Consider the following 24,524-nt stretch of genomic DNA (forward strand, 5'->3'; position numbering starts at 1 on the left):
ATGAACCTAATGGGGTGACTTACTATAAATAAACTCTTTTGGAGCCCAAACCAAAAGCTGGAAATAAAAACTAAGAGCGTCACTCAACTCCTCTAACTCAATTGAGCTCATCGGAACCAACTATTTGACTTACTGTGTATAGTAAGTCTCTCAAACGAAGCCAAAACACACCATAGGCTGTTGGAAAGTCTATAACCCCACAACTGAGACCCTCAAATCCCATTGTCAGCTCACGAGGGTCGCGATGGTGAACTAACCAAGCCAATTGCAAAAACCTACTAAAAATGGAGAAATTACAGTTAATGTGGTCTAGAGCATTTAATTTTAATTCCATCAAATAATTGAAGAGTTAACTTTAGCACTATTTATTTAATATAATACCAATGTAAGCACCTAAGGAGTTATACACTGTATTTCAAACATAGATGGCAAACCTGTCGATTAATCGCTGAATTGCAATTAAGTGCAGACTAAACCCACAGAGTTTTCAACAAAAACTCGTCGATAAGTGGGGGAGTTTTTACAAAAAACTTGATTTCAAAAAAGAACTAGTAGGCATTTTACCGGAAGCATTAAAATGAAAAAGAAATGGCACAGTTAGCATTCACTTCTTGTTTGTAGCAAATTCAGTGAAGAGAGGAGGAAAGTGGGCTTCCAAGCCCTTGCTAGGTGAATGCAAAGTACTCAAGGTGGATTCATTTCTCAAGAAAAATCACATTCCCAGGTAGATTTGTTGAGTTTGCTTTAATATTTTTTTTAAACACCATGTTCTTTTTTTGTTGCATCTAAATGAATACAAAATCATTCCTAATTAGTTAGAAATGATTTTGAATCATTGGAAGAAACTTCATGACTATTTTTGACAAGTTTTGTTGAATCTATCACTTTTCTTGAAGAATATCTAGTTTTATGCAAAAATATCAAACCCTAGTAGTTTGTTTAGTATTTTTTTTCTTTGAACGATGTCGAAAAATATTGAAACTACTTCAGATAGTTTCTAACTTTATTTAATTCTTTTTTGTAAAATATTTATTGTGTTTTCAACTTCTTTGTGTCGGGCAACAACTAACCATTAAATCAGCATAGCAAATTCAAAGGAAGTGCGGCCACTAGCACCATGACCATTTGAATGTATAGGCAACCAGCCTAAAAATGCTACAAACAAAGCACGGAGATATGCCTATGAGAAGGCGATTTCCATAAGATGTGAAAGTAATTTCTCAAGGTATAAACCGCCTTAAATACCACATTGCAGACATTAGGAAACATGATACAAATCCATGTGGCAAAGGTATAAAAGAGAGAAAAATTATTAATGCCCTACTTGCAGTCGAGGAAGAGAAAATAATTGCACAGGGAGAGGGGAAGCTTAGCTATGAGGGCAGCCATTGCTGAAACTAAAGGTGCTCCTGTTGACATTGAAGAAAAAGCAGCACTTGAGAACATAGTGGGCTATCTTTGTGGCCCATGGATCCGCAAACAAAGTGCCTAGTTCTTCACCACCATTAGCATCAGGGATAGGCAATTATTTTGTTCCCAAGAACACACTTGGAGCACAACCATCATTAGAGGCCAAAATGGAACAAGGAGGTACACGAGATAACTGATACGGCACGTATTGATTTTTGGTATTTCAACTCTCCTATTGCGTGTGTTGAGAATCTCTATTGGCAAAATTTGGTGACCGCAATCACAATTTCGGTAAAAGGGTACAAGGCCCCTTCTCGCAAGGCCCCTCTTAAATTTTAATTGTTATTTCTTGTTTATTAAAATCAAGTTGTGTACTATGACTTTATTTCAATTTGATATTGGAGGTTACTCGTAAATGTAGTCGATAGGACAAGAGCAGTGGTGGAAGGCCCAAAAAAGAGTGGAGTAAATATGGCTGCCCCATCCTTTTTGAAGGGTAAACAGATGGAAAAAACCACGCCATTATTAATGTTTTGGTTGCTTGCAAGGATAATGTGGTGGTTTGGAAATCGATTAATGCCTCCAAAAAGGTGAAAAATGCACAAACATTGGCATTAATGTTGGAGAAGATTGTCATGGAGGTAGGAGTAGAGAATGTGGTGCAAATCATCATAAATAATGTGGCAGCAGGTAATTTTATGTTACATGTGATTATCATTAAATATTAATAAGTGGTATTTAATTTAGCTTTGATGTCAAATATGGAAACTAATTATTGAATTTTTACTACTATGCCACATAGAATCCTCCAAGACAGACACCCGGGTCTTTTTTGGACACCTTGTGTAGCATATGTGCTTGACCTTATTTTGGAGGACATAGGAAAACTCAATTGGGTGAATTCAATTGAGGAAAATGCAAGGAGGGTCACAAAGTATATCTACAACCACCGTTGGGTTCTAAGTTTGATGAGACAATTCACTGAAGGGAGAGATATGGTGAAATCCATTGTCACAAAGTTTGCAGCGATTTTCTTGACATTACAAAGTATTATTTGTTACATTGTCTTCTTTGAAACAAATGTTTGCAAGTCAACCATGGCTTGACTCAACTTATTTAAAGAAATTTGAAGAAGAGGTTGTCGCATGCACAGTCTTTGACCAAAATATTTTGGACAAGGCTACTAAGATTATGAAGGTTGATGGAAGTATTGTCATTGATATCAAAGTCAATCAGAAAGATTGATGCATATTGTCATTGATGTCAAGCTCGTAATGATATGAAGCATTTAAAGACATTGATCAGGATCATATACATACACTGTCAGCATTCATAAGGAGAAAGAAGCAATTCATTCTCTAAGAAAATAAAGTGTTTGACTAAGAAAAAATATTAATAAGCAGCAATAACGTTTTCCATATTTCCCTAAATGGCCACAGGAACCTCTTTAATTAAGAAGCAAAAACAATTTAGGTGTGAAGATGTACATTAGACAAAGAAGCCATTGTCTAAGACACAATGAAGGAAAGTATGTGCGATCATATGCAGAGGTGGTATTATCTTTAATAAAGGAAGTACCGTTGGTTGAAGATTAAAGAGAAATAAATTTGAAAGAATCCAGATTAGTATTTACGGCAATAATAATATATGTACAGTCCAACAATTATTAACTGCAGAGGTCTAATACTTATTGAAAGATATAGAAGTCATTAGATGAAGCCCGATAACAGAGTAGAGTCTCTCGAATCTTATGATATGTTGGGAATATTTTATGAAAGTCATCCATGTCTAAAACGTATATTGATGCCAGAAAGTTGGATTGGGTGGTCTTTGTGCAAAGACTATATTGCACCTGATTTTTATGAAATACAAGATTCTCATTGAGTGCAAAAAAAAAAAAGAATGATACATACTTTTTTCAAAAGAGTTTATCCATGTAAACATAGATCTATATGTATTGATCCATGTATATCCCATCTAAACAGATTAAAACATTTTTTAAAAAAGCAATATTCTATATATTCTATTTATATATATATATATATATATATATATATTTTAAAACAATATATTTATATATATTCTAAAACAATGGAGTATAGGAATTTAAAGTGAACAACAGTGATCATATACACAGCAACATTATTTTCATAGTTCCAATGTGAAGGGAGTTCTGATATAAATGATGTTGCAAACAAAAAAGCGTAAGATTTTTAAGTAATGATCAAAATCGATGATTAATGGAAGACATAGCAAGTTCATAGGTCTCCAAGAGTGGGTTAGCATTATATCATGATGAGTAAATATGATAATGGTAAATTGTAAACCCAAAGTAATACAGAAACTATTGCAGAAAGACAAGGAAACAATGCATGACAAGAGCCATCCTCAGGAACAAAGATGTCTGGAGTATGCAGCATCAGAGTTTGATATGTCTGGAGTTGAGGAGATGCAATGAAATAATAATGATAAGGAATACCATTGAATAGTAATATCTATTACACGTCAGCAACAATGATGCTGTCGGGAATTCTTTGAGCACAAATACATCTCTAGAAACAACAATGGAGGCTTGTGCGTGTTAATTTTTATGGCAAGAAAAAATGCCAGGTGACAATCTCGTCAAACATGAAGTGAATCCATGTCAGCAAGCAACAACATTACACAAGACAAGGAAGATGCAATATGCAAACAATTTAATGCATGTCAGCATATGCAAATCAAAATAAGACAAATATATATGCCAATCAGATGTGTTGTGGGAGGTCAAAAATTGTGTTTGTTGTAGGAAGGAAAAAGCTCATCATAGTGGTCTGTAGTTTCTAAGATAAAAATATGGTGATCAAATCCATCCAAACCGACAAATCTATTAATATAATAAAAGAGAAAGCCAACAAACAAGTGTTAGTGCAAGTAGCAACAGAATAGAGGGGTTCGATATTAATAACTAAATTCAAGTTTATTAACATCAGACAGAAGAGCCATAAGCCACATAGCCATGCAGACAAGTAAGAGATATGCTTTAGTTTCAAACAAGCTCCAGATCTATCCAACCAACTAGTTCCGTCTTCCAGAGATCTTGCCACCCAATTGGCTTTGTCTTCACCACTAGATCCAGCAATCTCAAAGTCTTCAGCAGCTTCTTCATAACCATCTTTCACACCCACATTTCTCTGTACACCAGCTATAGCCCTCATGATCTCAGGGACCATATCATTCTTCATTAACTCCATCTTAAATCTGAAACCTGATCTGACCTTCTTTGAAATCTTAGTCTCCACTGCATCACAGAGATCTCCAATAGCCCTAGGGTCCAATCTTCTCAGAGGCATCATCCAAGATCTTTGAAAACCCTCTGCAACAAATCCTACTAGGTGATGCAGGAGCATCTTGGGGAAGTCAGCAGTCCTATATGCAGGAGCATCAAGCTCAAATTTTTGGACTTATGTTTCGCGCAGCTAGGGTTATGCTTGAGCTATACTGGTGGACCTTGCCCAATGTGCGCATAATGATTGGAGTAATCGTAATGCAGTTAGAGTCTTTTTGGTGGATGTTGGTAAAATGTTCTTGGTTTTTTGGCTGACCTCGGAGATTGTTTCCACAAACTTCAATCTGCAGGATTTGGCTTATGCGCTCTTGTATTTGGATCTTTGGATGACACACAGACCTATGTCTAAGAACACTAACTTTTATTTTGTCATATGAGTTTGTTATGCATTGTAAACTTGGGGCTTGTCCTAAGTATTTATTTTATTTAGTATGCCAAGTCGACTTGTAGGTTGAGTATGTGTTTAATGTGAGTGTTTATTTAATGTAACTTGTTAGGCCAGCCTGTGGCTTGGTTTAGTATAAGTAGAGGCTCTTGTGGTATCTAGAGTCATTCAATTTTGAGCATAGAGAAGACGGAGTAGCTAAGAGAGAGAAGTTTAGGAGAGCTAGTAGCTTAGTGTGGGCTTGGGAAACAAGATGGTTTCTTGGTGGCTTACAAGCACAAGTTTAGATTCTTCTTGGGGTTTCTACCAGATTGTGGATCTAGGCTAGCTAGGGTTTGGATCTTGTGAGGTCTTGCAAAATTGTTCTTGTAATTGAATTGTATTTGGCCATAACCTGGAAGGCCTTACAGTCGGGCATGTTGGATGTAAATATTATGATTCTGTTATGCGAATTGGCATTGTTTTGGATCTAAATCTATGTTTCATTGTTGTACTTCTGTTGAGTGGTTATTTGTAGGGGGTTAGGTCATCTCCTTTAGGGATACACCTGCCTTGCACTGCATCAAGTGGTATCAGAGCTGGTTGATCTTGTGGATTTGTGGCTTTGGTTTTTCAAAGATCTTGAAAGATGCCTCCTAGAAGATTGGACCCTAAGGCGATTGCAGATCTCTGTGATGTTGTAGAGACTAAGATTTGAGATAAGGTTAAAGTGGATTTCAAATCTGAGATAGAGCTGATGAAGAATGATATGGTCATTGGGATCATGAGTGCTATAGTTGGTGTACCGAGGAATGTGGGTACAAAAGATGGTTATGAAGAAGTTGTTGAAGACTTTGAGGTTGTTGGATCTAGTGGAGAAGATAGAAATGATCGGACAGAGAGACCTGTGGACGATAGAACTAGTCGATTGAATAGATCTAGAGCTCAGTTAAAATTGAAGCATAAAATGGATGTTTCGAATCTCTCAGGTACTTTGAATACTAAAGACCTGATTGATTGAATTGGTACATGTTAGCACAAACTAAGTTGAAAGGACATGTTGCTTTATGGTGGAAACAATCGCAAATAGATAGAGAAGAGGAAGGTGAAATGAAGATAGCTAGATGAAGATTGATGGTGACAAAATTCAAGGCTAAGTTCATTCCTGTTGATTATGAACTTGAATTGTTTAAGAGATTGCAGAATCTGAAGCAGAAGGATATGACTGTAAAGGATTGCACCAAGAAGTTTTACAAGTTAACTATTCGATCTGGACATAGAAAGCTTTCTAAAGAAAAGGCGGCTAGATATATTAATGGCTTGAGATTCAATATTTAGGATGAGACTAGTATGTTGAAGATTGATTATGTTGAGGATGTTTATCAATATACTCTGAGGGCAGAAGATAAGTTGAAGAGAAAACATCAAAGTAATTCTCAAGGGAAGGAGAAGCAGGTGAAGGATGAACAGATTATTGAGGATGAACCAAAACCTGTTGAGTAGGGGAGAGGAATAGGAAGAAGTGCATTTAAGGGTACTTGTTTCAAATGTGGTTAAGGACGTAGATCTTTTGAATGTTCCCAGAAGGTTGGTGATAGAAGAGTTGTTGTGGTAAATGAGAATATGGACTCAGTGAATGAACCCGAGGTAGAAGACAACTTGCTTGTTCAACAAGTATTGTTTGGTAAGAAGGTACTAGAACCTTGTCAGAGGAGGAATTTGTTCAGGACTTGATGCAAATCTAGAGGTAAATGCTAGAATGTGATTGTGGCTGGTGGTACTGATAACCTAGTTGCTAAGGAGAGTTTAAAAACTTGGTTTGGAGATAGTGAGACATCCTTGTCGTTATAGGATCAATTGGTTGCAAGGTGAACATCCTTTGGAGGTGAAGAAGCAGTGTCTTGTGAATTTTCAGATTGGCAGTATGTGGATCAAGTGTTGTGTGATATAGTAGACATGAGTAGTTGTCACATATTACTTGGTGGACCTTGACAGTATGATTGCAAGGCAATTCACGATTATGTCAAGAATGTGTTTACTATTGAGAAGGGTGGCAAGAAATTTTCACTAAGTCCTTTGTAGAATGCAGAGCTCAGGAGGAGGAACCTGAGTTTTGGTAGATGAGTTGAGTTAAAGGATTCCCAAAGGCTTAGAGATCAACATGGAAAACATACCTATGACACACCAAAGATAGATATGAAGATGACAGTTGCATGAAAGGAGTTGCAGAAATTGAAAAAAGGAAAGAGTGTACAAGTTGATAACTTGGAGGATATGTATGTGAAGAACCTGATGGAGCCCAAATTTCAGAATCAAGAACTCCATTTAGAATTTAAGTAGAGCTTGCTCCTTCAATAGATTTAGATGTGCCTATGTTATTAAAGACACTGGGCTTCCCACCTTTAACATGGGTTGTACAAAGGATGTGACATTGATCTTGAACTTTGGATACACTGTTTTCTCATGGAATTTCTTGCTATACTCTTCGAACTCCAGCAGATCTAAACTTGTTACGGGAAAAATATGGGAGTAAAGGATTGTCAGCAAAAGAGGAATTGATTTACACTCTTCATTCTAAATATCTTCTAGACATTGAAAACCTTCGAATGGCAATTTTTTGGAAATTTAACAGTAAAAGGTGGTCATAAAAGGCTTACAGGAAAAATTGTGGCCAATCTATTGCCTCTTTTAGTCCAATATGTGAATAGAGATTTCCCTTCCACCGTGGCAGTCAACAATACCATGATGCTTGTAGACAAATGCAGTAGCAGACTATGTATAAACGTGATCACATTGCTCGCATGAATGTGGGAAAGATTACGTCCATACTAAACAGTAGAAAAGCCGCATACCATAGAGCATACACTGATGCATTTTCTGTTACCATTGAGAATTACACAAATGAGTAATGGAAAATTATAAATGGAGATAGTTCATTTTTTATAGTGAGAGTCGCAGTAGGACTTTTCCACTTACCAAACTATCTGATACTCATTCTACCAGTTTGAAAGTTGCTCAGGAGGCATATGAGGAGACTGTGAAAGGAGAAGGACTAAGTTGGGTTGGCTCTGGCAATGAGTTATATGATTTCCATCTGTTCCAATGCTTGCGGTGGTCGAAACAGCACTACAGTGAAAGTCAGATGGCACTGTCTTGAAGAATCTTCGAGAGAGTATGTGACTTTGAAACTGCTCCACAGCATTCGAACATCTATTACAAAACGGAAGATGCGAATTATGTTCAGTTGATAATGAAAGGGTGCTCGCAAATTAAAACATTTGGGTTTCCAGATTCGAAGCAAATTTAGGATTGTATCTTATACTAAGGAGCCCGATATGTGCTTTCAATGGAGGAATACAGCATATTCATTTCCGCAGTCAAGGTTGCCAGAGGATTAACGCAGTAACATCAAAGTAATGAGCACCTAGAGAGCATATACTCATGTTTGAAGTCTGTGACACCTTTTATATGTTTAGTGATAATTACCAGGTCCGATGAAGGCATCCAATCGTTACAGAAATAGTAGCCTGATAAAAATACAAGGGTCGAAGATATGTGTATTGTCAAAAGCCTCGTTACCGCACAGGACCTGCCAAAGCATATGAAGCATATTCTTTGTTATAAGTCGTTGGCATTTAACGTTGTTATGTGTCCATTGTAAGGAAAAGAATCACCATCGAAGTGGGGTATATATAGAGGTCTCCCTCCAAAGGAAAACGAAAATGCATGAATCTCTATACCCGCATCTCACAGGAGCACATAGGTAAGATTTTTTTCCATTTCTTTCATTCGCATCTAATTAGTTTTTGTTTTGATGCAGGTATACAGGGTGTACAATGGAGATATTATTCCCAGCAAGCATCACATTTTTCATTTCTTTCATTTGCATCTAATTAGTTTTCTTTTTGATGTGGGTATACAAGGTGTACAATGGAGATATTATTCCCAGCAAGCGTCACGTGCACAAGTTGAAGCAGTATGGGCATACGCTGTAAGAGAATGATCTTCTGGCATCGCAGCATTGTCAAAAACATTAAATCCTTTTAATCATCTTTCAAATTCTGTTGGTGGAAGCGTACGTATTTGTTGGAATTATGTGAAGATGGAAGCGGTTGAGTTTTAGAGAAATCCTGTAGCTTAATTAAACATTTTTTCATATCAAGTAAGCAGTTACATATTGTTAAGCTATAGTTAGGTACGATGAAAGGATGTGTTGTTTTAACAAGCACCCTTTCATCGTTTATAAATAGAAGGTGTAGGAAGTAGCATAGATATAATACACACAGCCCATATTATAAAAAACTCTCTGCATATCTCTAAAGTATATATGTTATCAAATTTCTTCATCGGAAAGGGACTTAATTTTGAACCAAGCTGGTGGATGTTAAATTACTGGGCATAAATATTATATGTTGTTTGAGATCAAGTGGTATTGAATGGAGCATTGAAATCAGAGTGTCTTCAGTACCAATTTTTCCAGCAATATAAATTGTAAGATTTTCATTTTGTTTTAGAGTTGGAATATATGTGACTTGTCCTTTGTGATTCTTGTTCTTTATTTGTTTATAATTTATTATTTCGATAAGTACGTTGAACTGTTCATCACTATTTAGATTCGATAAATACAAATATTGCAAGATATAATCATCTTCTTTATTTGTATACATTGTGTCCATATAATGGTTAAAGCATAATAGACTAATCTAAATATGTGAAAAATATAAAAATTCAAGGCATCATAATAACTGAATTATTTACGAATATAATATAGCTAGTATCACAAAATTGTATGTAAGAAATTTATATTTGACTCTATTACCCAATTAAACTTAAGCACTGATCACGAATTTGCTCATTAATTTCAAATCATATGCTGGCAATATTTTTAGTCTCTTTCCTTTAAGAATTTGATTTTATTTGTTGTAGTAATTCATTTTAAAATTTTCCTTTCAGCAATGTTCAATTCTAATAATAAAAATTTGAAGAATAATAATCATTAATCACTATCCAAAAGGTTTCCTCGAATACTTGCCACTTGAGGAATTTATTTTTGCATTATAATCCGTTGTAGATCATCTTGGATCTGAATTTTTGCTATCCAAGATTTGGGTGAACAGGTCTTGGTCTAGCGAAGCCTAAAGCGGGGGGGATTTGGATCGCATCGATCAATCCTGTCAAGTTGGCCAAAATCAATTAGATACCCAACATTGAGCAGGCAAGGCTCATAGGTTTCTAATCAACGATTTTGATAACCAACAGAACCAATTCGGGGTTTATGTCCTCAACCCTAGAAGATGTTCTTCCAGCTATTAAGAACATATTTTCTTCACCCCTGGGGTGTTTGATGCAGGAGCATCCTAAGGTAGTCACCAATCCTATATGCAGGAGCATTGAACTCAAATTTGTGGACTTATTTTTCGCCCAGTTAGGGTTATGTTCAAGACAAATTAGTGGACATTGCCTTATGTGCGCATAATGATCGTATTAGAGTTAGGTCATCTCCTTTGGGGGAACACCTAAGTTGCACTACATCACCGAAGCACCTTGTGACAAACCTGAGTTTCTTGCAAGTCAGATAACAACCTGCCACCTCGCACGAACAAGGGTTTCACAAATCCAAGAACACAGATCTGCAATAAGAACCACACAGGAATCTCTGCAACCACGTTTTGACAATCATCAACCAGCTCAACAACACAACACAAGATTTGATAGGAATTCAGCTCCTTTATTCACCAATAACTTATTACATGCAATGTGTCAAACTGTAAGGCTTTCCTAGTTATGACCAATTACATAAGCAATTACATTAACAGTTCTGCAAGATCTCACAAGATCCAAACAACCCTAGCTAGCCCAGATTTGTAACACCACAGCAATCTAGTAGAAACATCAAGAAAGATTTAAACTTGCGCTCGCAAGTGACCAAGCAACCTTCTTGTTTTCCCAAGCCCACACTTAGCTACTAGCTCTATTATAACTCACTTCTTCCAACTATTCCTCTCTAGCTGACTCAATCCCGACTAGATACAACACTACCCCAAACCCTTATTTTATTCTTGCACAACCACAAGTCGGCCTATTGCAAATAGAAACTTTTAGAATTCAAATAACCGCAAAATGCCTTAAGTCGGCTTACAAAAATCATTAAATACACCAAGGAGAAAGAACCAAGACCAAGAATAGGTCCTCACGCATCCCATGATCAATCCACGTCACGATCAAATACAACACAAATTAAATGCACCAATCAGCTGGTCAAACAATCAAGAACGCCTAGTCGGTGAACCAAACCTTCAAGTAGTAATAGCAATAGTCGAGCACGTTGAGCACACACCAAGCACTCTAAGCATAACTCATCCACTGAGCTTCACGTTCACCGAGCAAGAGTTCCACTAAGAAGAACTCCAACCAAGCACCAACAAGATCAACGAACCCATATCAATCGAGCATGAGCTCGTCCACCAAGCATGTTCAATAAAGCACAACTTCATTTAGTCACCAAGTCCATTGGATGAGGCCACATCCTTCCAACCAAGAACTACCACCAAATGACAAAGCATCACCAAGTTTCAACCAAGTTTACCAACTCCAAGATCAAAAGCCACTCCAACATACTGCATTGCCAACTACCCAGGATGATCTTGCATCATTTTATATATATGTCTGTGTGTGTGTGTATATATATATTCAAATTTATTTGTTTATTGTGTTCTTATTAATTAACTCATTGGATACATCTTCTCATTGAATTTTGCAAAAATTATGCATTTCTAATTAATTTATGTTGTTTTCTAAGTTCCCAACATTTTTCAAAAGCTGACTAAAGTTTTCCCAAATTTTCTTCAAGCCTTAGCGAGTTTTTGTCGAGTCTGAGTTTTCCAATTATGACTTCAAATATTAAATAAAGTGAACATTCAAGTGGGCACCAATATTGGCAGTCATAAGATGATTTCAAATTAAATTAAAAAGTGCAACGCAAAAGGGGGGCCATGGGAGTTCGAAAAAGCACAAACAGAAGAAATTCATTTTTAGTATCCTGAACTGATTTTGGAGAACAGTACTTGCTAGATTGAACTTGTTCATTCATTTTCTTTGTGAGGAGAAAAGCCTTTGTAGCGAGCATTCTCTTCATTTGTGAAAAATCTTACCTCGAGGATTCGTTAGTGATTTTACTTGGGAAACGCAATTTGGTTTCATTGTTTGCTTTGCATCTACAATTTTCAGCACTAAATATTCAGAGCTGTTTTGAGGATCTCAATTGGAGAGGTTTTGTAAGAGTTCTTATTCGAATGCAGGATCTGACACATGCTACTTTCAGTGATTTGAATTCAGCCTCTGCCATGTTTGAGTCACTTCCCTCTACCATTTGGGCTTCCGCTCTCCTTTTTATCCCTCACCGTTCCCCTCCCTCTCTCGGGTCTAAGCGTCAAAATACATGTCCTATGAATCAATGATTTGATGCTTATTGTAAAGCTTTTCATCATTCTATTCGTTCTATTTTCGAGACTCATTCTCCTGCCTTCACCCATTTCCACTTATCTTAGCTTCATTTTCTTCCGCATAAGAAACATTCTTTTGCCTCTTCACAATACAAATCCCTTTGCTCCACGCTTTATTCAGAATCCCCAAATCTTCTAGCGCACCCTTTTTCCTCATTGTCCTCCTCCGCCCTCTACTCTTGACTACCACTCTCTGACCTCCCACACCATTACGCTATATGATATTCCAAGGTAGCCACCTCTTCATTCCACTCCACCTCCGTACTGCCATTTGTTCATCCCCTCCAATATTTATGAGGCCATTAGATCTATGCGATGTAGTAGAGCTGCTGATGAGGAAGGTTTTTAGGCTGAACATTTCAAACTTGATGCTTCGGTTCTTGGATCTTACCTTCCAACACATTTTAATAAAGTGGTTTGCACTGGGTTTCCCGATTCTTGGTTGAGGCATGTGATTTACCCTATTCATAAGTCTGGACCTATTTCTGACCCAAGTAACTACAGGACTATCATGATCGGGCATACGCTTACCAAACTTTATGCCACTGCTCTGAACACCATGCTATCTAGAGAGCTTGACAAAAAAGGGGCATAGAGCTAAAGGTCTGGCTGGTTTTCAAGCAAACTATCAATTGATTATATCTTCACACTACGTGTTATTATTGAGGATGCTAAACACCGCTCTGTGAAAGTCTATTGTTGTTTCGTGGACTTTCGCAAGGCTTTTGATTCTGATGGCCTATTGTTGTTTTGTGGACTTTCGCAAGGCTTTTGATTCTGATGGCCTTATTTCAGAGACTCGATAAGATTGGGGTCTTGGATATGTTGTTGACTACTATTATGAGACTATATGAGAAGGTGATTGGTAGATTCAGGACTCCGAAGGGCTTTTCTTTTCTGATTCAGAGTACCATTGGGGTGAAGCAGGGTTACCCTCTGTCTCCCACCCTGTTCGGGTTGTATATTGATGCGCTCGAGGATTTCCTTGTGAACTCCTCACAACTTGGCGACGGGTGCTACTTACATTAAGTTTTGATCTCCATTCTCCTTTTTACAAATGATGTTGTTCTCTTGGCCTCTTCTGCCAACAATTTACAGAGACTCCTTGATGGTTTGGCCTCTTTTTGTGATCAATGTCAACTCGTGGTCAATCTGACTAAGACTCGAATTAAGATTTTTAACTATTTAAAGACCTCTCATCTTCATTTCTTCTTCTAGAGGTAGGAAGTTGAGATCACTTCTTCTTACATGTATCTCGGAGTGAAGTTTTCAAGACCCCGCTTTTGCTTGAGACCGGTTGTTCAGCCCAGAGTTAGTAAGGGCAAGGTCTCCCTGGCTATGCTTGAAAGACAGTGCTTTAGACATCATTCCCAGGACATTTCGTCCAAGCTGTCCCTCTTAGACTCCTTAGTTAAGCCGACTGTTCTCTATGGTTCATTGGCTTGGGGACCTTCTCTTCTTGCTTTTTATTGGGCCTCTATTGAGTGTGTTCAACCATTGCTTCTACGACGTATCATTAAATGTCACAAACTCACCCCCCACAACATTATCTTGGCTGATTTTGGTGCTCATCCTTTCAAACTTGGGGCCATTTTTGACTTGATCTTGTTCCTTCATCGGCTTCAAGGCTTTATGGATTTGGATATCAATCGACACAGATACTCGCATCTTGCTCTTTGTTCTTCTATTGCGGTTATGAGGTCTAACACTAGTACTAGATCTCGCTATTGGTACGCCCAGGCCACCTATTTGTTGGGTTTGATCAGGATTAATATTGATTGTCTTCCTCCTTATCAGTTCTTGCTAGATGCTCCTGCTCAACTCCTCTCAAGATAGGCATTGAATGAGCATGTTAGATAGGATATCTACAGACAGTACATTATCACTACCTAGAGTAGTCCTTCTGGTGGATTACGTCCTAAGATGGCCCTTTATGCTAGGCATTTTCTAGAGATTCAGAATGGTATTATTATTTGTCCTTCTTATCTTTATCAACATTGGAGTCACGCTCTGCGATTCTCTTTGGGCTCCTTCAAAGTTGGTTCCTTCTGTCTTTGAGTTCGAACTGATCACCATATGGTTCGAGAGGATCAGATTTGTTGTTTGTGTACATTAGCAGAGGTTGAGACTGAGACCCACTTTATATTCCGCTATCCTATCTACTATGAGATCAAAGGGAGATTTTACTGCCTTTTCACAGATTGTTTTTCTCTTCAATGTTTTTCAATTATATTGACCAGCGGTGTCTTGCATTTTATTTATGGGAGGCCACCAAGCTTCGTGAGCATACCCTACAGTCTCTCATACCTCAAGGTCATATTTCGAACCAGCTCATCACCGCCTTTTTCCTCCCCTTGTCTCATCCACCGGGCACAAAAAGGCCATCCAGTATCACTCATTCCAGAACAGTCAGACACTGCACTAGTCTTTCAGGCAACATCACTCCTCCAACAGTTCTTGAACGACAATCTAAGACTCTACACCGTTCACTTTTTATATCCTTTTGTTACTGATTTCTTTGTACCAAGGAAGGATCTTTAGTCCTTACCTTGGTTTCTCTGGCTTATTGTTTTGTTTCTTTTCTTCTCAAACACTGTTTGGTGTTCCTGTTTTGGCCGACTCTTCTGTTTGTATGCTCAATCCCATAGACCCCAGTGGTTTTTTGTTGGACATTGATATTATTATCTAATCTTATCTTATTTTATTGATTTTATTCCTCTTTGCTAGACAACTCTTCCTAGACAAGTCATACAGTGCTAGTTTGATGATTGCAAGAGTGGGAGGTGGACATCCCATCATTTGGTGTGTTTATTGTTGCTAATATTGGTCACTTAAGGCATATTTGTTTGGTAGTATACAAGTCTTTGACAAAGGAGGCATTTCTAAGCCAAGAGATTCCAATTTGTTGATCTCTAGAATATGAAATAGTATTGCATTATTTATAGATGTTGCGATACTAATTCTCTCATGAAACATCCAAATGTTGGTTCAATTGCATTCCGGTGCTCCGATGCATCTGGATGTTGCCCATATGCATTAAGGAAGCGTCAATTGGACCTATGGATGCTCGTGGAGGAGCTCAAAGCACCTCCCCAAGCATCCACAGGCTCGAGCGACACTTCCTAGATGCATTCGGGAAGCATTTGGAAGCCTCAAAGCTCATTTGCAAGCCCAAATGCATTTCTAATGCCCACAATCGGTTAAAAATAATTTATGCATGTGTGTAATTGTTATTTTTTATTATTTTTTTGTTCCTTTTTGCTCCTAAACCCTAAAATGGCCCTAGAAGAGGTCATTCATTATTCATTCTGATCATTTTATTTGTAGTTGGGCTCTCTTCTCATTTGGTCTCTATTTTGGCATTTTGAAAGCAAGGTCAATTTTTTAAGAGGATCATTTGTAGGGTGTCAGCTAGCTTCTACAAAGAAATTTTAAGCATCTAAGGTAAGCATTTGATACCATTGTTAAGTTCTCTATATTCCCCAGTGACGCGTCCCCCCCCCCCCAAAAAAGCTAGTGTTTCGGGGACGAGGATGTCCTCATCTCAAGGGCTTCATTGGGGACTTGCATCTGTCCCCAATTTTTTAAGACATGAAAAATTAAAACAATAAACAAAAATGTCACTTTTGTCGTGCCCACCTGTCGTCCCCCCCCCCCCCCCCCATCCCCAAAATCGGCAAAAAAATTGTCGTCCCCTTGTCCCTTGCCATCCCTGTCTCAGAAACTCAAGGAAACATAGGTTCTTTTACTGATTTTTTTTGAAATGTTTATGAATTTTTCAAGTTTTGGAAGAACATCTGCAACTTTTTTTCCATTTGGTTTTAAGAAATGAAGAAACAAGTTTAGCTATCTATTTTAATATTTTTGTACTTGTATGCTTAATGATCTTAAGATAAGATAAATTTATTAATGTCCAACAAAAGACCACTCAAGGGTCTATGGGACTGAAAAGTATCCAAGAAGAAAGACAGCCAGCTACAAAAGCACCAAATTGTTGAAGGGAAAGAAAACAAGAAATAAAAAAGAAGCAAGGAGCCACAACACAGTGAGACAAGGACTAGAGGTCCTTCCTCATCTGAAAGAAGTCAAGTAGTGAAGGGTACAGACTAGGGCAAGAAAGGGCCCCAAGCCGCCACCGAGAATTCGAGGTGGGGGGGGTGTTGTCACTGACGACAGTAACCACTGCGAGGCCTTACATATGTGGAATGGCTAGTGGTGATGGTGCAAGATGACCGCTTCATCCCACGAACAGGAGACAAGCGAGAGAAGAAATCGGTGATGAGGTGAACCAAAGCTGTCTCTAGGAGAATAAGAGTTGCAAACTGTGGTCACGGAACTACGTGGTCTCTCTGAGATACAATGCGAGGCACCTCTAGTACGTGTAGCTGGAAAAGGTCATGAGGGAACTGCACTCTTTGCATTTTCTTATTTCATTCATAGATTGTATTGTGCAAGAATGGCCACTGCCAGTAGTCAAAATTCAATGGCAGGGCAAGCTGAATGCAGTGATAACTGGAAATTGACGTAGGATCTCCATTATGGAGACATACCACAAAATTATCACAGGTTTTAGGAGGTCAGTCATACATTTGAAAATGTAATGTATGTCATAGTAAATCATTCAATAGCTCATATTCTCGGGTCAAAGCTCAAAGCTCATTTTATAGGCCCTACTGGTAAAGGAATAGCATTGTGCAAAGGAAGCAAAGATGGAAAGGGGATGACTAATGCACAATCAACAGGATTTATAAACGAAGAAAAAGTTACTGATCATTTTGTTAACAAATCATAAACAAGTTTTTATCAACCTTCATCCAGAAAGAGAAAAATAAAATTGCCCATTGATCAAGTTATCCTCCAAACATCCATTCTTGCAAGTACATGTACCAAGAGAGGAAGATGAAGGGGAAGAAGTTATTGCTTGCAAAAGAGGTCCATTGAATTTCGCATTTAAAATGGGCAAAAGACAGCTTGCTGATCAAGAAATTGCACATTGCCTCTATGTGAATCGTCTTCCTTTCAACCTGGTGAGATCACCCTATTGGAAGGAAATGGTGGAAGCCATCAATAAAGCACTGACTGATTACACTATTCCTAGGTATGAAAAGGTGTGTACTACTCTTTTGCAAAAAGAAAAGACTTCTATAGAGAAATCTCTTCAACCAATTAAAACTTCTTGGAAAACATCCGGTATATTTGTTATGTCTAATGGATGGAAAGATACTAGAAATTGAGCATTGATTAATATGACTACAATGTCCCCAAAGGAGCAATATTTAGCGCGGTTGATTGGGTCGAAGAAGTTAAGGATTCACAGTTCATTTCAAGAATTCTCATTGAGGCCATAGAGATCGTAGGTAGTGAAAATGTGGTCCAAGTGGTTACAGATAATACCAAACATTGTAGGGGTGCAGGTGCTTTGGTTTGTCGATATAAGAACTAGAATATAACTAAATTAAATAATGAAGGCACAACAATACAAAGCAATCAAAACCTGCAAAAAATATACCCTCAAAAAACCCTCCTTGCTAAGGGAAACAACCCAACCCACCACAAAGAAGAAATTTTATTAGAAAGGAAAACTGACCACAAAATTTATGCCCCTTTAAATCCTTCAATTGCTCAAGAATAACAAAGTCGTTTGAGCTTATACAACAAAAGAGAAATCTGCTTAAAACTATTGTGCGCACATGCATCTTAGAAAGAATGTCCTTAAGTTCATTCTCTCAAATAGGATCAATACAGATACACTATAAGAAGCAGAACACCTTATGCCAAATAATTCTTAGTTCGATAAAACCCAAATACTACTCGATAACCATAGATTTCATCATTCTTGAATGAACAAAATAAACACAATTGAAAAGTTTTGGGCTACTGTTACAATATAAACGGTCTTTTAATAAATAGAAGTCTAAGACCAAAGGAACCAACGTAGAGAATGCTCCACCTTTAGACAACACTGCTTAGGAAAAATAATGTCTCCTGGTAATAACAACATGATAGAAGGATATGCTAGCAGTAGAGATACAAAGTCATCATATGTGGACGTCAAGTAAGATTAAAGTGATGATGCCAATAAATAATATATGCACGAACAAAAGGAAGTGCACGAACAATACAAGGAAGAGTGGAGAATATAAGAGATGACATCGATCATTTACTTGAGCACGAGATGACCAACATGGGTAGAAGAGGAGTAACTATAGACTACTCAACAAATATCATAGAACTAAAGCAAAATACTGCAAAACGATAGTAACAAAGAAGTGGAAGAGGTGCAATCACTATACAGCAGCAACAAAGAGCCTCAAAAAGATCATGAAGATCTATATAGCAGTTATCACGAATTTAACGTGGTTGAGAGTTGGTACGACCATATTTTTTGGACACCATGCACTGTACACTCTCTCAACTTGGTCATGCAACAAATCACCACCCAAATAGAATGGGTGAAGCAAATAAACCAAAAGGGAGAGGAGATCCAAATGTTTGTGACAAACCACCACATGTCACAATCCATATTCACATTATTCTCCAAGTTGGAGTTGTTGAAGGTAAATTCAAAGTTGTAATAATTAATTTGATTTACTTATTTAATTTAAATAAGTTTTATGTTCATGTTAAATTATCAAATTGTATATAACATTGCTTAATATGTATTGACATATTTTTAACTTCCTTAGGTTCTTGAGACCCGATTTGCATCTAACACTATTGTTATGAGACGACTTGTCAAGGTGCAAGGGACATTAAGCCAAATGGTTATTTCTAGCCAATGGGGTATATGGAAAGCTTCATGTTCAAAGAGAGCCCAAAAGGTCAAGGCTTTGGTTTTGGATAACAGTTGGCGGGCTTGAGTGCAATTTGTATTGGATTTCATCAAACCTATCATGATTATGCTTTGCTTTGCTGATACAAATTCACCTTGCTTGGGGGATGTGTGCGATGGCATGGACGCATGGTAGAGGAAGTAAAATTTACCATACAAACACATGAGAATGTAATGTCCCTGCTATTAGGGCTAGCTTGCGACAAGCAATTCCTCCAAAATAAATGTCATAATTGAAACAATAACAAGTCTAACTATATTATTCTTGTTAGAAATAGGGAATACTGAGGGAAGGGTGAACGGTATTCCACAAACTTTTGCCCAACTATGGATATTATTAACAATCTTTAAACTTGCATATATGATCAAACTAAAAAGTAAATATAACCATAACACAATACAACTCATAACACCATTATTTGTTAACTAGGGAAAACCACAATGGGGATGATACCCACAAAATGATCTGCTAATCAAAAGTATCTTGCGAAAGATATTGACCCTGTTAGGAGTCCATTACATCCGTATAGTATATATGTCCTTGCTGGAGGACTAGGCCTTGTTAGAAGTCTCAACCCTGTTAGGAGTTGGTATTACAATACAAAAGTAAGCAAGAAGAGCCCACTGCTCAAACATGCAAATACAAATTAATAATGCTATCAATCAACATATACACAGAAACTTTACACAATGCTGATATCTTCAATATCTGATCTGTTCTTTTGGTTCACTCTTCAAAACTAATCATACAAAGGTTCTACTTTGTACTAACATCAAATTTGCATCTATACTGATCCCAAAAAGTGTGCATCCAAACATCATATCCTTACAATACAATGCCACACATTGCTAAACCAAAATGTTCTTTGTTTATACCAAATTCTCTCATCTTGTCAGCCTTATTGCTTGATACTTCGCTAAATCTTTTGAATTATCTTTTGCCACGTGTGGGTTAGTATCTTGCATATGCCTTTCTTCAGGGTACTATAGCCAAGAAATACTTACTATACCGGATAGAGTTCCACCATGTATGGATGAAGTTGTTGCTAATGGGTGCTACAAAGCATTTGCAAGACTCTTCCAAAATGATGAAATGCAGAAAAAGGTGAGGCTAGAATTTGGCTTATTTGCTTCAGGAACAAAACTTATTCCATATGCAATAAAGGACCAAAGTGACATGGGATCTATCAAATGGTACATGTATGGTCAACTATACAAGCATCTACAACCTCTTGCAATCAATATCCTCATCCTCGCACAAGTAAGTTGTTTTTTTGTTTTTTGTTTTTCGTTTACTAGTTATAATCTTACAATTTAGTGTTTAACATTCTTTAATTTGCTTCTCATTTGTAAGTTGAATTTTATGGACACTATCCAGGTTGTAACTTCTTCTAATGTTGAATGGAATTGGAGTGCATACTCCTATATCCCTTCAGTGAAGTGCAAGCAGTTGGGCTCAAAGAAAGCTAAGGACTTGGTCTATATTCATACCAACTTGTGTATTTTGTCACATAAGGAGAAAGAATACAAGGGTCAACCAAGCTTTAGGATGTAGACCTTGAATGTACTAATTTGGATGCAACATTTATGGATTTTACTACAATCACAGATGATGATGCTAATAGCATCATGGCATGTGGTGCATCTAGTACAAGTGGAACCATTTTTTGTTCAAATGATCTTGAACTTGCAGCAATTGGAGACAACGAGAATGTGGATTTTTTTGAGAATCCTTATGATTCTAACTGAGTGAATCTTATTAGTGAATCTTGAGTTTTGATGCTTGATTGATCAACATTGAATCATAAACTAAGTTTTGATTTTGTAATTCAAACTGCATTGGAATCTTGAACTTGACAAGTTTAGTATTTACTAATTGGTTATTTCAATTTGTATATTTGTGTTGGTGAAGTTTGAAGTTAAACTATCAATTGTGAAGTATCATACTATGGAATGCTTTATTTTTGTATATTTTTTACATTTCTTTACATATAATATATATATTAAATATATACAAACAGACACATCCAAACACATCCAAAATCAAAAAAAACAATGCATCCACACATCTGATTCTCACATCCACATCCACATTAGCATCAGCATTGGCAACTTACGCTAGATGTAATGGGTGTGTGAGAAATAGCATTTTAATGTATTTTGATGGTCTGGGTAGTTCTTATTTTGATGATATATTGTAAACCGGTTCTGGAAATAAATCTACAAAAATAGTATTGGTTGTCGATTTCCCTGAATATTGTGTTTAGAAAGTTATTTAGTTTTAATACATTGCTCCAAATAAGATTTTTGCAATATCTATTTCTGCAATTCTCTCTACTCTGAAACAAAACCAAAAAAGGGTAAGTGTTACATGCTTCTGGATTTAACTGCATAGTTATTTTTAGTATCAACATTTTGGATCACACTATTTGATTCTTCATTAAGGTGAGGAAGAAATTGAGATCCAAAATGTTGACACTAATGAAAAGATCACAGAGTTGATTAAAAAATTGATGCTAAAAACAACTCTGCAATTAAATCCAGAAGCATTATCTCTAACCTCATTTTGTTTAACACTTCGTTACGAAGTTTACTGGTTTATTGTAGGAAAAATCACTGGAGCAATTCTTATAAGTAACAAAATGTTTGAAAAAACTATTGCTTTTGTTAATGCTTGTCAATACACTATACCAGGATGTAATAACTGTTAAATCAAGTGTGTGATATATGAAAAAAGAATAAGATTTTCAAAGCATGTTGGAGTAGAAATTTTTGAAATCCAGAATGCAGTGGAATGGTAGGGAGGATGTAGAAAAATGGATGAGAAAGAGACAAATTGTCAAGAAATATTCTGCATATAAGTTAGTTTTTTGACGTGCATGCTAAACACTTGAATAGGACTATCATGGCTTCCTATTTAATTTTCCTATTGCATTGTGTGCTTTGATTTCTGGGTCAAAAAAAATTCCACAATAAGTTAATTGAGCAAGAAGAAAAGATTCTTGATGTTTTAATTATATTTGACAAGACCTTCTAAAGAACCTGACCTGTTAAAATGATGGGTATTCGATAATCTGGACTAGGTATCACAGTTTCTCTCTTTGTGGATTGCCTCCCTATCTGCAGTTAACCATTAAAGAATCAGGATTTGAGATGTAACTCCAAAAAATCGTACTTTAGTAATAAAGCAGCGTAGCTCATTATATTGTGTCAAGTAGCCATGGCCAAGATATCTACAGGAACACTGAATAATTTGCACATCCTTTAGTCACAGAAATAACAGATACATTAGTAACCTAATTGCAATTCCATTATATGGTTTGAATTGCCATTTAATTATAAATAGAGCAAACACATAAGCTCCTTTCTAGTAACTTTTATAATGGAATTGCCATTTAATTATAGATAAAGCAAACACATAAGCTCCTTTCCAGTAACTTCCAAGCAGTTACATAAAAATTATGTTCTATGATGAATGATTACAAACAACAAGCATTCAGAAAACCCATTGTAAAGCATACTTACACTGCTGTCAGGGATGGGGGAGCGCCAGAACCAGAGGGGAGGGGTGCAGCAGGTGGAGGGGTTGTATATACAATACGTATGGTACTTAAAATGCTAATTATGAAAAGATGTATAAGACTATTAAGAAGTAAAACTGAAAAATTGAAAATGCCAAATACTAAATAGTAAATACTTGAATATTGAACAATGAAAATTGAAGTTTTCAATATCAAATTGCTAATTAGAAATTAAAATAATATCACTGACAGCAAGAAATTTCTTAGTTCAGTGGGGTAGTTGTCATAGATTAACTTCTCACCAATCTCGCTGAGAAGTCAACTTCTCACAAGGAGTTACAGCAGGTGAGAAGTTACATCAAGATATTGCAGCCAATAAAAGTTATCACCAAAAAGTTGCATATCACCATCTTCTCGGTGATAAACGAACAACTTCCCGCGCCCACGGTCTGATATGGTTTGACAGCCTAGCAAAGGGCCAAAGCATTTTTTTAAACATCAGTTAAGTTTTGGAGAGGGCAGAAAGGTATGGGAGAAGAAGGACTATCATTTGCAGCCTTCCAAATCAATTTGTTGTCGATTTGGAGCAGATTTTAAGAGAAATTTCGAGTGAATCAGGATTCAGCATCAATCTCAAAAAGGGGATTGTCATAGGACAATGTTGCATCCATGTCGAACATAGGATTGTCCACAAAGTGAGCATCAACACTGTGTTGATCGGTGCTATAACAAAACTATCTCTACATCACTCACCTCATCATCAATAACATGTGTACTATCATCAGAGCACACATCTACAACTACATGCATACTACTAAACTCCTTGGTAGATGGCTCAACCGACACAGAAGTGGTTGCTGATATGATAGTATCCTCGCATGCTTATACTCCCACTATTGTTGCATCGCCATCAAATACATGGTCCTGGGAACTCATGCCAACAACTGCATCATCTGACTCAACCTGACATGAATTCTCATCACATTCCACCATAATTGTGTCCAACTCATGCGAAGTCTCATAAGAAATGTCCTACACATTTGTAGCCGCAACTATATCACCACATTTCACTCTCTGAAAAAGCGATATCATGCTCTACTCAAATCTCAAATTTAAAATCAATTCGGTCATCCGTTTCTGATTTTGATTCAGCTCATTCACTAGTGTTGTGAGGTTTTCACATCATCGCCCCAAAACTTTTGGGAACCCCCTTTTCTGGGCAAGCTTTGGCAATTTTTGCGAATTTTGGCAATTTTTCCGATCGCCTTAGCGAGTTTTTCGGAGTTGTCCAAAAGTTTTCGATTTGAAATTTTTACACTTTGGACACCTTTGGGCCAGGAAGGGTATGGTTGGATTTATTTTTTCACCCGGTGTAAACTTGATTTTCTAGAACTTTTAATTTTATCCTTAGGCTAGCCGCTAAACGATTTCAAAGATAACATCTTTTCGATGGTTAGATCAATACCGGCAAGATAAATTTAAAAAAAATTTGGACTTGGACGGATTTTGAAAATTGGATGTAATTGTGTAATCTTGAGCATTTTCAAAATGAAATTCTTTAGATTTA

General features: G+C 37.0%; 1 protein-coding gene across 10 annotated transcripts in view; it reads right to left on the reverse strand.

Annotated features, from left to right (window-relative positions):
• LOC149553159 (uncharacterized) overlaps positions 1 to 24,524 on the reverse strand; it is a 230,384-nt gene that overhangs the window by 151,061 nt on the left and 54,799 nt on the right. For all 10 annotated transcript variants that reach the window (XR_016353043.1, XR_016353041.1, XR_016353042.1 and 7 more), the window contains exon 3: positions 22,484 to 22,556. Coding sequence is in view for 6 of the 10 variants with exons in the window: in XM_089788659.1 (XP_089644785.1) it covers positions 22,484 to 22,556 (73 nt within the window). In the remaining 4 variants the exon portion in view is untranslated. The remainder of the gene's footprint in view (positions 1 to 22,483; positions 22,557 to 24,524) is intronic.

This window comes from Cupressus sempervirens, chromosome 6 (genome assembly GCF_028749045.1).
Source record: "Cupressus sempervirens isolate cs-2001-9-10 chromosome 6, ASM2874904v1, whole genome shotgun sequence".
Taxonomy (NCBI): domain Eukaryota; kingdom Viridiplantae; phylum Streptophyta; class Pinopsida; order Cupressales; family Cupressaceae; genus Cupressus; species Cupressus sempervirens.